General features: G+C 33.8%; 1 protein-coding gene across 1 annotated transcript in view; it reads left to right on the top strand.

Moving 5' to 3' along the window:
- Positions 1–16,557, top strand: part of LRPPRC (leucine rich pentatricopeptide repeat containing) — a 92,237-nt gene that overhangs the window by 40,928 nt on the left and 34,752 nt on the right. The window contains exons 20-25 of the mRNA XM_037528146.2: positions 232–339; positions 1,351–1,481; positions 2,154–2,239; positions 3,653–3,860; positions 11,772–11,896; positions 12,378–12,484. Coding sequence (XP_037384043.1) covers positions 232–339; positions 1,351–1,481; positions 2,154–2,239; positions 3,653–3,860; positions 11,772–11,896; positions 12,378–12,484 — 765 coding nt within the window. The remainder of the gene's footprint in view (positions 1–231; positions 340–1,350; positions 1,482–2,153; positions 2,240–3,652; positions 3,861–11,771; positions 11,897–12,377; positions 12,485–16,557) is intronic.

Raw genomic sequence — 16,557 nt, forward strand, 5'->3', positions numbered from 1 at the left:
GATAAAAGTATTCCCTATCTGAGAAAAGTATACGTCTATAAGAAATTTGCATATAATTTCAGGAACTTTATAAACCCTTGCGGTCCACCACAAATCCCCAGATTAATATCCCTAATAGTGTTTATAATAGTAAGGAAAGGTCATTTTAAAGAGAAGAGTGACAAGAGGTAAAGGGTACATTTTATTTTTGTAGTAAGTTTCTTTTTTATTTCTCTTCTGTAAACTGTGCAGCAGCTTTCATCATCTGATTTGGAGTCTACACTTCAAAAACTAAAAGCTGAAAATCAACCTATAGGAGATGTCCTAAAGCAACTCATATTACTGCTTTGTTCAGATGAGGTAACATTTTTTTTTTAGTATTTCAAATATGCTATTAAGGTAAATATTCTGTAAATATAATATTAAACAAAGCCAAATATAATATTTATGATTTTTGCATTTGATTATTATATGTCATGCGTATGAAGAATGCAATTAAATGAAAGGTTAACTAATTTCAGCTACACCTTGAATGGCATGTTTTCAAGTTGCTGTAGTTTGTTTACAATAATCTGCAAAGTGAATGATAGTAACAGCCGTGATAGGTTTATCATACATGCCAAATGTCCTTTCAAGCCATGGCTCTGGTCTCTTATATCTAGATTGTCAAGCAACTGATACATGCAGTAGTCATTTGCAAGTCAAATATTACTAGGTTGTTAATGCAGGGATTGAAATTCCATTTTCCTGCAGGAAAAAAGCTCTTTCTGAGATAAAGGGTCTTTTGCCTTTTTTCAGCAGGCGTCCAGCTGTACTTTGTGTTCATTTTAGTGTGTGGCTGCAATTTGTGGTATATCCTAGACTTTTTCAGTTTCTAGTTCAATATGATTTGGTCGTATGCCTCTTTTTGTCAGGGAATAAGATATAACTGACTATTATTATGACGTGTTACTGTTAAATTCTAAAATATGTCTTCACATTACTTGGATTTAAACTGGACTGTGAAGAACTTTGCAAAGATATTTATTTCTGTATATGGAAATTGGACTGTGAATAGAGGCTGACTTGGTACATATCTATCATCTGGAAGTCTTATAATGCAACACCCAAGGCTAAAGCATCAAATTTGGCATAAATAGTAGCCTGTTTTGCATTACAGATAAATCTTTTAAACCCTATATATAGAACTGACTTGCCTGCTTTTTAAGAGGAGAATAAAAGTACCAAGAAACAGGGTAAAGTTAATAACAGGAATCCGTTTATTTTTCAAATTGCTGTTAACTTTTTCTAAATGCTGACCATCAAAATTAGAAATTTTTACACCCTTCTGTTCATTTCTTCTTCCTTTTTCACTTCAATCCTTTATTTTAGAATATGCAGAAAGCTCTTGAAGTGAAAGCAAAATATGAATCAGAAATGACTATCGGTGGTTATGCAGCTTTAATAAATTTATGCTGTCGACACGATAATGCAGAAGATGCATTGAACCTGAAACAAGAACTGTGAGTACCCTGGCACTGAAACAAGTCGTCACCATTTATGCTGATGTACAGTTCTTGATGCGTCATGTAAATTAAATATTCTCTTATATAATGTAATCTTTTAAGATTCTTGTGTTTTTGGAATTTCGTAATTAGGCTCTTTGATTATGACTTGTTTTTATCAAGGAGTCTTTTAAGTATAAGACATTTTAGTCCTTAACATCAGGGATTTGTTTATTCTCATTGATTATACAAGTGCATATCACAACAGTGGTGATAGAAATGTTTTATAAGGCTTGTTAAACAATCCTATTTTTATGTTGTATGTAAACTTAATTGCGTCAGTTTCTCATCTTTGGTTTCCTATCCTCATAGATTTATCAAATAAAAGTATCTTTTTTGGTATTTCAGTGTTCATGACAAAGCACCATCAAACTAAAGAGTTCATTAATCATTTGCAGATATAAGAATACAGTATATATGTGGTATTAGATTTTTACTTCCTTTGTCACTGTGAATATAAATATATGTAAATTTGTATAGCGCATCAAAAAATAAAATAAAAAGCTGATATGGCAAGGCCAGTGTGATTATAATTCACACTGTTATGAATTTTTGTAGAGTGATTAAAAGAGATGTTGTAGTCCTTTTCACAGTTATTCAACATAATTTAAATATGGCTTTAATTTTTAGTGACCGTTTAGATTCATCTGCTGTCCTTGACACCAGCAAGTATGTAGGCCTTGTAAAAGTATTGGGAAAGCATGGCAAGCTCCAAGGTAAGCGTCAGCACATAAAGGAAATATGTGATGCAAGTATCTTGCCACTGGAATAACATGTGAATTGATATTAATGGTATATCATGTCCTGCAAAGTGCTTGAACACTTTGCATACAAATTTGCATGTGAATCCAACCAGAGCTGCATGGACAGTGTAGGCCATTAGTTTTAATGGATTGGCAAGCTTGTCATTTACATTTGCACAGCTCAGTGCTTTTTGCATTTCTGCAGCTAGTTTTTATTAGCATTGCTGTTTGGAGTGAGTTTGAAGATCATGACTTATGGCACAGTTTGCTTATATGCCTACACTAATGGCTTTGTTTTTGCTTAAAAATGTCTGAAGGCTGAACATAAAACCTATAAACATGACCTTATAAGTAAGAATATGAATTTTGCAATAGTCTTTGTCTTATCTTTTACTAATATTAATAAAATGTGTATTTTATTAAGTTTTTATTTAGAACTCTGCAGGGGAAGCCTAGCTTATTATATCATTGATTTGCATGCTCTAATTTTCTCATTGCTAATACTGAGCCTAATATAATTAGTTACATTTGATAATATATTCTTAATGTTTGCTTGTTTCTTAACTTTCTCTAGCTTTATTTTGAAATTTCCTTTTGAGCTTTACTCTCTTCTTTTTATTCCTACAGAAGATCTTTAAAATTTTATTATAGTGAAAAATGTATGAGGAACATACTTGATTAGAATATTGAATTTTTTCCTAGGAAATGTTTCTAACACAAAAAACTCTTTATAAGGATTTGCCTGCTTTTTTAAAATCACATTTTGTAAAGCGGTCAAAACATTTTGTCTGTGCAATAATTAAGAACAACATTATAAAAATGCACTTATTCCATATCCTAAAATGTTTGTTTCTGCTTTCCTAATGAAGCTTAATGAATCTAATGTATTAACATGCAGTCTTTTGGAAAGCTTTCATTGGCTCTGCTTGGCTAATTAGTATCGACATAGCAAACAGACCCTATCGGTATCAGACCATTAGTCTGGCTGTATATACAGTGTAAACACATCTTTATTATCTGGCCTCCTGACAAGCCATCTGCTGAAGAAACAATGGTGTGATTTAGCAGATGTTAGCTCTGAATGATAAAAGCATCCATTTAGGAGGATCTTACAGCTATAGGGCAGACCGTACAGGGTTATGTGGTGCAGAGTGGGCACACAGTCCCTATCTATAATTTGTAGTCAAAGTTGCATGGAAATGATAAAACCATGCTATTGTGGATTTATAATTGTAGTCTCGTTTAGAAATGCAAGTAGTAATTAACTTGAAATCGGCATTATACACTAGAATTTACATTCCTGCTGTGTTTGAAATGCTGTTTTAATAGCAGTTTGTTTTCCCTACATGAAATTACCTAACGGTCTTTTGTGCCACTTCATTGTAGATGCTATTAACATTCTAAAGGAGATGAAAGAGAAGGATGTTCTTATCAAAGATGCAACAGTCTTGTCCTTTTTCCACATCCTGAATGGTGCAGCTTTAAGAGGTGAAACTGAAGCAGTAAAACAGTTGCATGAAGCCATCATGACTCTGGGGTTAGCAAAACCATCTGCCTCCTTAAGTTCCCCCTTGGTCACTCTATATCTGGAAAAGTAAGTTCACTGAATTTTAAATTTTAAATCTTGGCACTAAAAAAATGAGTAATCATTTGAGGATTATACTTTGCATATACTGTGGTGCTGTGGAAACCTCTGACGTTATTTGCCACATAAGAGAACTTAGGTGACCTTTAGTGTAACCAGCAGCCCTGTGGTGCTGTGGCTTATTTCTCAATGGAATGGTCTACGGGGTTTCTGTTTTGTTCTGTTTCTGTAGGGGCATGTTTCATATTACCTGACATCAGATTTAGTTTTGAACCTTGTAAGTATTGGTTATTAATAAATATAAGAAAGAAGGCTACTCTGAGACTGTTGATTATATTTTGTGACTACTCTTTAGGTAATAATGTGGCAACATCTCCTCAGCTCTCCTTTTCTGCAAATGGTATTTTAATTACGTGTACCAATACAGTCATTCTAGCTGTCTCCCTTACTTGTGGGAAGGAGATGGATTTTGCTGATAGGGCAACATTTATGTAGTTTGAAAAGTTTTCTGCTTGAAATGTTCGTATTTTTGCCCAATTTAAGGTATTACTGGCAATGTAAACCATAAAATCAACCTACTCTCTTATAATGAGTGAAACTTTTTAGTAAGATGATTTACTACTATTTATTTTTTTCTTTTGCATTTTTATTTTCTCTCTTAATTTGCTAGATCTTATCTCTTTATCATCCTTTCTATGGTGTAATGCAGTTTTTGATCTGCTTATTTTGTGATTAGGATTTTCTGATTTTAGTGTGGAGGTTGTCCTGTCAATGCCAATAGAAATATAAAAGCTACGTCATAACGGTTTTCCTATTTTCAAATTTCTGGTAGTTTTTCTTTCTTTAACAGGGGTTAAAACTAATTGACTATAATGAATGGTTTAGTACTGAATTTAAAATGCGGAATAAAAGACACATCTCTTTTAACTAGCTCTATGTTAGCAAATTTGTGTGTGTGTATATATATGTATATACACATATACAAGAACATACATGTTCTGTGAATCAAACAAAATACATTTTATCAAGTTAGTGATTGGCCAAATCTTAATCTCCACAATCTCAGCATTACATCCTTTTAAAGAAATAGTGATTCAAACAATTATTGTGTTACTGAGTTCTCATATTCACAGCCAACTTTATATAGAAATCCTATAATTAATATGCTTCCTACTAGAATTTTTTTGATTGTTTAAAAGACCCATCTCTGCAAATTGCATGTAGAGCTCTGCATAGGGACTTGAAAGAAATGGGCCCAGTGCCCAGAAGAATTAGGCCCTCCTCCACTACTGGGCAAAAATAAAATAATTAACGATGAAAACGAGGCCATGGTAGAAAAGTATCTTACAGATGAAAATACTTTGAAGACAAGACGAGATACAATAGTTTTCCAGAAAAGGTCTGCAGATGGGGCTCATGAACCAAGGAGAGCTTACCCGAGGGAAAGTGGAAGTAGTGTGGTATTCAGATGTTAACCTGGAGCATGCTCTGCTTCCGCTTACACAGCTCAGTGAGATTGTGTCTCAGTAAAATGTGGCTGTCCCTGTAAGTTGGGCTGCAGAAATCTAATCTAGTATCCTTTTCTCTATGATTTCTTATGACTATCAGTTATATAGAGAAATTGTTATTTTTATTTTAACCTCATTTTATTTATTTATTTTGACTGTCTTTGCCAGTTTCATCTAGCATAATGAAAAGGTTTTGTGAGCTGTGTTGGAGGTACAGAAATAATAAAAAGGAGATAAAAGAAAAGTTCGTGTTTATAAATTTGCAGAAGACTCTAGTAGCTTTTCTAGTTTGTAATAAATTGAAGGAGAAAAATTGACTTTGAAACTTTTTTTCAATTGGGGTTTTCTTCAACTGATAGAAGATAACTAACTTATTCAGAATCATGACAAGTGTAGTACTAGGATAAACTACACTAGCTTGCCAAAAGTCCACATGTATTTTATTTGTTTAATCTTCAGCAATATCAGGTAATTGACCTCAGCAGGTGTGAGCTCAATTGGGGAATGAGTTTTATTTATTCAAATTTGAGATAAAATTAGGAAAACCATTTCAGAACATCATACAAAAATCTTCATTCTTTCATTCAAAGGTGAGCATTTTTTTTCAAACATCATTGCAAAAATTCTAAAGAGAATGTCACATATTGTAATTCTGGAACAAATCCATAATGTTGAGTTCCTTAGAAAGAGGATCTTTAAGGTTTAGCAGTTTGAACTGACATTCCCAGCATTGGATAAGACACAGCAGAAATTAATACTGTGTCAGTTTATTACTTGGATAATATATTAAAAAACCTAGTGGGTATGAAAGTTACTGTATTTTGTTTTTTATCCATTTCTCAAAGGAAATTCAAAATAATAGGCTTGCATAATTATGTAGAAGTTGGTAAATTAATCTGCTATATTATCAAAATGATAGCACTTAAACATTTAACGCAAATATGCAGTTGAATAAAATTTTTATGTTTCATTTACACTGTATTGTCCTGTAAACCAATGTGCCTACTACATGTAGTCCAAATGAATGTTATGTAAACATTTTTCTTTGTATACACTTAAAAATATTTTTAATTGCAATCGTGCCTTGATTCTGGAGTATGACCTCTATCCTCCATATTAAGGAAGAAAGAACTACTTTAAAATGCATTAAAAGACCTTTTGATTAGACTTCATGCTTTGGTAAATGAAACAAAATTAATGAAATCTGGGCCATTAGTTTTAAAAGCATAAAAATTTGTATGATGCAGTTTCAGATTCACTTATTTTATAGCTGATCCATTTTGGTTTCATTGCATATGAAAAATATCTGAAGCTGTTTAACTGGGTTATTTAGTGCAAATAATCAAAAAAGCTCTAATTTCTGATTTCCATTAAGGACTTGTTGGTGCTGATTTGTACTGCAGTTTGGATATGCCCATGTGCATTTAAGTGACTCATGAACTATGTAGTTTTTGAGTCTTTCCAGAAGTCTTATAAGTTAATCTTGAGTTCTTCATTAAGGTCACAGTTGCACTAAGACAAACCTATGACAGTGTAAGTTTTAAAACTCACTGTAACAGTTTAATACATAAATGGAAAAAGGTACTTTTTTAAAATGCTAGTTACTCTGTCATACAAACTCCCCGTCAATCTTAGCATCTTCATTTGTACTGGATACTTTTATTATTTATGGGAATGCTTGCTTTCTAGAGTAAAACTCTATATGTGCCGAAAGGAAATTAAGGAGGTTTGGCTCTTTTACTCCATTATTGCAATTAAGAATTTAGCATCATCAGTGCCAAAGGACAAAAGTGGTTCATTTGTCCTAGGGGGACAGGACAGTGATAAGATGATTTTTCGTCAAGGATCATTGGGTCGTAATTAAGTTACATTCATGGCTATTGCTTTTTGAAGGATGATTGGTAAATGACAGGCTTCATGGGCTTCGCACGGACAGTGTTCCGTAGGGTTTTTTCTCCCTCTGTCAGAAAATCCTGTTGAGCCTGATAATGTAAATGTGGCATTTTATTCTGAACAAAAGAGCAGGGAAATGAGCTATCTTGTCTAATCATTCAGTTGTTTAACACCGACTTCCAGTTTAGACTCAATTGGCTGGAAAGCACTTGACATGTGAAGTTAGTGCTGTTCGGAACGCATGTTTGAGTAAATTTTAAAGTAAGTGACAGCTAAATTGTACCTAGGGAAATTACAAAGCCTTCAACACAGTTAATTTTTTGGGGAGGATTAGTTGTAATTGCAACACCAGTCTCCTTGAAGCTTCCTCATTTATAGATGATGAACAGAAAAAAAACATTTAGCTCTTTCAAGAGCTGGTTCTCTTAACAGAATAATTTTTCTGAAGACTATGGGTTCTCCTGAATTGATTTCTCTCTGCACCGAACATCTGCTTAAGATCTGTGGGATAGCTTGTTTTTAGAGTGTTGGAGGTGTTGCTCCCCCCTTGTTTTAAACTCTTTTCTCCCTTAAAGGCAGGCCCCCTTTTTCTAGTGATTTGAGAAAGAGCCCTTTAGGTAAATTGCCACTTCACTAACACTTTGTGCATAATGTTGAAGCACTTTATTCCAATTAAAAATCAATATTTGTTGTTTAAGTGTACTCTCTGGATTGGAAAGTTATTTACTGTAAGTATGGTGGCTAAGTTTAAAGCTGCAGCTAGGTAAATAGGTAATTGTCACTGGTTCTTCTTTGTTTTAACTGTGCAAGAGTGTATGACACATTTGTGATTTTTACATATACATATATATATACACATAGAGAGAGAGAGGGGGGCATTTGTTGGAATTGGGAGTGCTTGTTTTCTGATACCTTTGTAGATGTGAATGTATATGTGGTGTTTTTTGTCAGTGACATTATAGCATACTTTAATTCATAATAAAGACTCAAATGAGAGATAACATCAGATTTGCCACATGAGCATCAGCCTTGCTTTTTTGAATGTTCCTTCATGTAATAATGCAAAATTAGTTTGTAGTAGTTTTATATATGGTTATGTTCCTTTAAAAAGTGAATTCAAGGTTCTGAAATCAATTTTTTTATGGATCAAGAGAATCCATGCAAGTTAGTAAATAGAACTCTGTTAAGTGTTCAAATTACTTACTGGACTCAGGCTATTGTGTGTATGTGTGCTGAGCGCTTAAGTTGATTGAATAAATCAAAACATTTTTAAGTGATTGCTTATTTTTTATTAGTACATATAGTTTTATTCATGAAAGTTAGGTATTTCATTGAAATGTTGGGAGGGAGTCTAATCGTTGAAGATGCCACAGAGGGGTTATTTTTTTAGACATAATAGTATGTTAAAGAGTTGATTTTCTTTTAGTGTTATATGAGACTTGCAAAATCAGTGGTTAAATGTTTCCAGGAAATAAAATTGTATAAAATCGTATTTTATACCATTGGTATAAAAGCTTTAGGAACTATGTATATGTGTTATGAAATAAGCATGTAATCAAAGATTTAAGTACACATTTATGTTATCAGTGATATTTCTTCAAAAGATTGCTTTTGTTTTAGAGTAGAGTTTTAAGTTAGTGCCAGTGCTTTAGACCACTCAAAGGAAACCAGAGTCATTTTAGGCCACACAACTAGCAGTTCTCTACTGATTAGTAAAGTGTTACCCTACATTTCGGGTTTAAAGCAGTTTCCACCTTTTTCCTTTTGATGTTTTGCTGCACTTACTGATTTTATCCTGCCTAATAAAAGTGGTATTTTCACATGATGATTTTCTCTGCTGGTACGAGTTGATGCATCTAATAAGCTCAACTTCATAGAACCTGACATTAGAGTATTAGAACTGGGAGGAACACAAAGGTCTTTGAGTTCAACCATTGTGAAAATCTTTTCATCACCACTTCTAGAAATATATCACTTTGCTACAGTTGAGCTGTATGTAGTACTTACCAGTTGAGACTGAAATTCAGAATACTATGAGTATGTAATTATTTTCATGGCCATGTGTATTTTTAGGTACTTTTTCATATTTCTCATTTCCATCAACAGGTTTTCAAGCTTTGATAGGAAAGATTAATGGTGACATTAAATTATGTGAGGAGTGGACATTTTTTTTATCTCTTCTTAAAGTGACATGATCCAACTACAAGTCAGAATGTAAATAACAGGAACTGAAAAGAACCCATGAGTCATTCTGTTCATAAATCATCAGTACACTCTGGGTACAGTGTTTGAATATGGATTTCTAATTCATTTCGTTGGCAACCTGAGAGTAACATTGGTACTTAAAATTACTAACAAATATATGAATTATTTCCATTTTGCTATTCTTGTCTTTCTGTTGTTGTTCTGATCATGTATAATCTTCAGAAGCTTATATTTGAAGACCAAAGACTATTAACATGTCTCTTTGACTGACAGAACAATTATTCGTACATTTATTGATAGCTTTGACCTAAGTGGGGAAAATACAATTGAGGCAGTACTATTCTAGTTTGGGGATTGATAAAAAGTAAATCATACCTCTTTTAAAAAAAATCACTATGTGTTAGTTTTCTTCTTAAAAATCTTTCAGTATTTATCCATTAAATGGAATTCTGGAAAGGAATAGCTGAACCTGTGTCTGAAGCAAGAGAAAATACTGGTTATATAAAGCTTTATATCATATGTGGTAGCTACTGTAGCATTTCTCTTGTATGACAGTAATCTAGCCTGCAACATCTACTTGCGGTTTTGAAATTAACCTGTAATTTAGTCTTCACCCCAAATGACAAAAATTCAAATGACTCTGTGGGGTGCCAGAAGATGCACTGTAAACAGGGCTTAGTAAGGGGATAAGGTAGAGTTCCCTCAGGATAGGCTCGTTTTCAGTGTGTCAGTATTATTGCAATAAAATTAACACTTCTTCATGGTATTTTACTTCTTAGTACAGCTTAAAATCTTAATCTAGATAAAATAGTAATTCAATCTGGGGCAACATAACATTTGTATAATGGACCAAAATGTTAGGGCTTCAACAGAACATTTAAAAAGGCTTGCTTCCTGTTGCGGTGTGAAAGAAATGGATAGTCTCCACAAAGATAGTCAGTTACTGACACAAGTTCTGCTTCCGTCCACATCAGTAACCATGCCCCTTTTTTTAAATTGCCTTTATATTTTCTTTAAAAAAAAAAAAATTAATTCTTATTCCAAATTGCATCACCTGATTAGATTAAACAAGTAACAGTGCTTTTAATAGAGCGTAATGTATAATTAGATGTATAAATTTCCATCTGAAAGTGAGAGGTCCAAGGAACTGATGGCAGTTACTGTTTACCAGGAGCCTTCAGCAGACAGCCTCTAGGTACTTTAATTTCCTCATCTATTTTAAAGTAAAGGAGAGTGGCAAGTAGAATTGAATTATATAATCTCTTCAGCCTTTCTAGTGTCTTACATTAAAGGAAAAAGTAGCTTTTGGGGACCTACACGAATTTATTTCCAAACTTCTATTAAAGAAATGACTTAATGACAATATGTTTTTAGTACCATGTAAGAGAAACCTTGACTTTGTAATTGGAGGTAATTTTTAAAACTTACCATCTAGTGAAAAACTTTTTTAAGAGTTCTAGAATTCAATGACCATTAAAATATGCTAGTTTTAACAGCAGTAAGTTTCTATATATATGAATTCTGAAGTTATTTCTTACTTATCTAGAGAGGTGACAGTATGAAAAATATGAGTGCTTGAAAATTCTTAGATAGCTATTGATGGATTTTTTTTTTTAAGTTAACATTTTTTTTTTTGAAGATTTATTTATTTATTTGTACAAGCACTGGGTACAGTCAGAGGCGCAGGAGGGTAAGAGAATTCACCAGAGCCAGAGCAGAGAGAGCAGAACAGGCAGAGTGAGCGGGCAGCAGGAGAGTTCTGCGTGCCATGTGGGACCCTCACGGGTGGCCAGGGATCGAACCAGCACTGCAAAAGCTGCGGGCAGCCTCACAACCCAGTGCTCAACCGCTGCGCCACCGGGGAGGCCCGCTATTGATGGATATTTAATAAAGTTTCCCAAATTGGGAAGTGTCAACCATAAAGACACATGGTAATTGGAAAAATATTTACTAGTAGTCCTTGTTTCCAGAAGTAATATATTCTTACAGCAACTTAGATAAAATCAAATTTTATTTATAAGTAATCACAGAGAATGCCTTCATCTATTTGGACCTTTTTTAAACGTGATTTTATGTTCCTTTAGTACACAAAATAATAAAGTATAAAGCAGAAAAAATGGAACTGCTAATGATTGTCTATACTCTGAATATTTATTTATATATAAGCACTGTTTCTCTTATTTTTCTTTCACTTTGGCTTTATTGCATTGTACCTTAAATAAAACTCGGCGGTGTACATTTCGACTGGTCATTATATATCTTGCTAAACTAAATGAGATTTTTTTTTTCATTTTCATATTTTGATGCTTCCAAGGGATGACTTACCTGCTGCTCTTGAAGTCTCTATTGACTGCTATCAAAGGTATAAAGTATTACCAAGGATTCATGATGTCTTATGTAAACTGGTAGAGAAAGGAGAGACTGATCTAATTCAGAAAGGTTAGTTGCTTTCTAATATCTTGTTGTATTTGGATTTCTTTTCCCTCTCTTGCTTATTTAATCACAATACATTGCTGTGAAGAGAAAATTGATCAGGCAGGCAAGCAAATCTAGAGAAACTTCATTACATTTGTAAATTGAAAAGAAAAATATCAAGTATATTTTCAATATTGATAAATTATATATTGATAAATGTCCTTGATTTTAATAACTGTTGGTTTTGAAAAATCACTACTTTGTGGTGATCTGCCTTTGTGAGAATTTTTTTTACCCTTCTCACCTAGTCTTGGGTGCTTAATGTCATAAATGTATGCGGTTAGATAAGAAAGGAATGTGACAGAAATTTGGTTGATAGAGCTATAATCTGTTATCCTAAATATTTGTTTTAAAGATAAAATTTCCTTGTATTTGTCCAGACCTTCAAATGATTTTATGTTCCTATGTATTCTTTCTTCTAATATTATTTCTTTTCTCCCTCTAGCAATGGACTTCGTGAGCCAAGAACAAGGTGAAATGACAATGCTCTATGATCTGTTTTTTGCCTTTCTACAAACAGGAAATTACAAAGAGGCCAAGAAGATCATTGAGGTGTGATTTTTAACTAAGTATTCTAATTGTACAGCTATTTAGACTCTTAATTAGAATACATTTAAAAATTTTAACCTTTAATTACACTTGTTCTGATTCATGTTAATATTATTCAATCCCAATAATGCTGAGGGAGTGGGGGGGTGACTCGACCAGCTTCTTTATTGTATATAATTACAGTTCAGAAAAGGCAATCTGGTTGTATATTGAATTTGTTTCCTCACTTTGTTAAATTCACTGTTATATATCAAAATGGTATTTGCATATTAAATCTTGGATTGTGGAACAATTAAATTAAACTGGCATTCCTGGGTGTAAAGTTGCTAATCCTCTTTGCCAAGGAATTCTTTGTTCTTAAAAGCAGTGGAATTTAATTTGCTGCAGACCATGCTCAGATTTATTTGTAATGCTTGTCTACAAGTTAATCAGCCAAACAAGTACTGTCTGCAACTGTTTGGCATTTAATTTAGAATTTCTTTTTTTTTTTTCCCCCTTTACTATGGTAAGCAGCTTACGGGAAATAGTAGGTGACAAAAACCTGGCCTATTTAGGATTATTATATCTTATCTAGACTTGATTGAAATTTTGCTTACTGAAATTAAGACAAAGGGCAACTATTAAGTCAATCCAAATTGTGATTAAGTTCATTATTAAACCATTATGTGTCCCATAAAATAAGCAAATCATTCCACAGGAAATGGACCCATTGCCTTAAGAAAAATTGTTGAATGTTAAACAATTAAAATACATTTGTCAATATATCACAAACACTTTTTTCTCAGACCAAACTTTGCCATTATTCTAAGTCTCTTTTTAAAAGTACCCATTGTTGGCTGGATGAAAAGATGGTATTTGGCCTCCTTATTTGTATATTGATGACCGCTTATCATAGAATCTAAACTATAGCCTAACAACCCTGAAAATTAGTTTCTGTTAATGTTTTTCAAAGAAGAGAGATGTCTAGTATGAAAAAGAACTATGAGATTAATTGTGAACTCTGTCTCAGAACTCAAATCTGTCCTGTCAGAAGGCAGTGAGACATGCTGTCTTGAAATGGCTGCTTCTGTAGCTCAAGTAGTTCCATTGTATTTTCTAGAAAATGAGAGAAATTCTTTCCTTGGGAGTGTGCAATGTATCTGAAAATAACAGGAGCAGTCTGCCTCTTGAGTTCTGCTGCTCTGCATGCATGGTGCCAATATTAGCAGTACACTGATCAGAGTAGGAATGCAATTCACATTTTCAGATAATAATGATAAAATGTTCTACAGTAGGTAGTCATATGCTTCTCTTTATGTAATAAGCAAGACATAATAGAACCAAAGGCAAAAGAGTAAAGTCACCTTTTGCATCTGCTTGACAGTGTAGTGTAATAAGGGGCAAGTTACCTTTCTAAGCTCTCATTTATAAAAGGGAATATCATATCTCTCTTTGGAATTCATTCACATAATGTATGTAAAGCAGCTTGCATGTGTCCTGGATTATGGTAGTAATCAATAATATTAATTCTCTTGGCCCTTCTAAGGTAAGGATTGTGTTGTCTTCCTTACCCCACATAATTCACAGAATGATGATTAGCATAAGATGCATGGCTGTCACGTGAATAAGCAAGAGAAGACTGCCTCTGAATAATTTTAAAGCTTTGCCAATGTAGTACACCATTGGGCGTAATCATTTTGAATGGCTGTCTACTGATGATAAAATTGTCATAGTGGATATATACAAAATTGCTTAGAGGATAAAGAACAGCTTTACAGAACTCTTGCGGTATCCAAAGGTAGGACAACAAAGTATAATATATGAGAATATAATGAAATACATTTTTAGTTACTTTTTAATTTTTTTTAAAAAATATTTATGTATACAAGAACTGGGGTACAGGCCAGAGGTGTGGGGGGTGAGAGGATTCACCAGAGACAGAATGCGGAACAGAACAGGCAGATTGACTAAAACACTCTGCTGAGTGGAGCAGCGGGCAAGTCAGGAGAGAGGTCTGCTGCAACAGGTGGGCAGCTCCCTTGGCCAGCCGGGATCAAACTTCACAGTTTGCGTCTTAACTCCTTGCACCACCAGCGAGGCCCTTTAGTTATTTTTTTAATGGTTAATTGGAGTTAAATTAAAGTGAGAACTTGCTTTTTTCACTACTCAAATTCCACCTAGAATTGTCATTTCTTGAAAGACTATTGAAAATATAAAATGTAATGAAAATTACTAAAGTAGGCCCATATCAACAAATAAAAGAATATAAGTACTAAACAACACCTTAATTCCAAAAAAAAAACCGCAATAGTGTTTTTTCAATGGGTAAATTCACCAGAGTTGAATTTCCAAAGCAAAATATAGATTAAGCTTCTTTGTATTTGGGCCACAATGGGAGATGAGATAAACCAGACATATAAATACTCACATTAAAAGACGATAGAGGCCAGGTTCAGTATACAGTATGACTGTGTTGTCATGTATTACATAATTCATTTAATATAGTCTTTAATTTTGTAGGAGGGTATAATTATAACTAGTATTTTGCTTTATACTTTTTTTAAAAAAAAGTATGTATGTATGTATGTATTTATTTATTTATTTATACAAGAGCCAGGGTACAGGCCAGATTGGCAGATTGGTGGGAGGGTGAGAGGATTCACCAGAGACAGAGTAGGGGACAGAACAGGCAGACTGATGAAATAAACTGCTGAGGGGAGTTGTGGGCGCGACAGGAGAGGTCTGCTGCGCCATGTGGGACCCTCGACAGCCGGCCAAGATCGAACCTGTGCTGCAAAGGCTGCACAGCGTGGCACTCAACCGCCTGCGCCACCAGGGGAGGCCCTCTTCATACTTTCCTGTATTTTCTGAATTTTCTATAATGAACATACATTTTCTTATACTCCGAAAAATTTTCTTACAAAAGAGAAGAGAAAAAAGTGAATCAGATTAAGATCAACCTTCAATAGCTAATGCTCTTTGAATATGCAATTAATATGTGAGGATTACTGCTTATGAGACTGTAAAATGTTAACTACTATAAGAAAAGTATAAATAGTTTTGAGAGTTCAAGAGTGGAACTTATTCTCATTGTAGGACATTAGGCAAGACTTTCTGAAGAAAATGAGGTCTGAGGTGGGGCTCAGTGGATGTGATAGCTCTTACATTCTTCAGGAGCTGAGAAGAGTATTTAACTGAGGGGCAAAGAAGTAGAAAAGGGAAATCTTTTAATAGCTTTTTTCTTTCTCTTCCCCTCACACTTTATTGAGTTGTAATTGATTTAACCTTAATTATGTTCAAATATGTAAAAAGATGTCAAACTTTAATCATCAGGCTGCATATTGAATTCCCACAGCTTCTCAGGTGAAATGCACCCTTTGATCAGTGTCTTCCCATTTCACCCACTCCCCAACCCCTTGCAACTGCCATTTTACTCTGTTTTATGAGTTCCACTTTTTTATATCCCACATAAAAGTTGTATAGTATCATCTTTCTCTGTCTTACTTATTTCATTGCATAACGCCTTCAAGTTCCATTCAATACCAATAGCAGAATTTCCTTTCTTATGACTGAATAATATTCCATTGTTATATCTGTACCACCTCTTCTTTATCCATTCATCTGTAGTTGGACACTTAGATTGTTTCCATGTCTTTACTATGTCTAGTTATTGTGAATAATGCTACAATGAGTATGGAATGTAGATCTCTCTTTGAGATCTTCATTTCTTTTCCTTTGGATATATATCCAGCAGTGGAATTGGCTGGGTCATATGGTACTTATATATAATTTTTTTTGAAAAACCTCCATACTGTTTTCTACAATGGCTATAACAATTTACATTCCATTAACATGGTGCAAGGCTTCCCTTTCATCTGTATCTTCACTAACTTATCTCTCTGATAACCATTCTAAAAGGTGTAAGGTGATGGTTTTGATGAGAAGCATCTTTTCATATACTTACTTGCCATTTGAATTATTTGAGTAAATGTTCAGGTCCTTTGCTTATTTTTTAATCATATCATTTATTTTTTGCTGTTGAGTTGTATGAAGGTCTTAAACATTTGGGTTTTTTTTGGGGGGCGGCAGAGGGGACC

The sequence above is a fragment of the Talpa occidentalis genome, unplaced genomic scaffold (assembly GCF_014898055.3).
Source record: "Talpa occidentalis isolate TD23 unplaced genomic scaffold, MPIMG_talOcc4v2.1 talOcc4.5, whole genome shotgun sequence".
NCBI classification, from domain to species: Eukaryota; Metazoa; Chordata; class Mammalia; order Eulipotyphla; family Talpidae; genus Talpa; species Talpa occidentalis.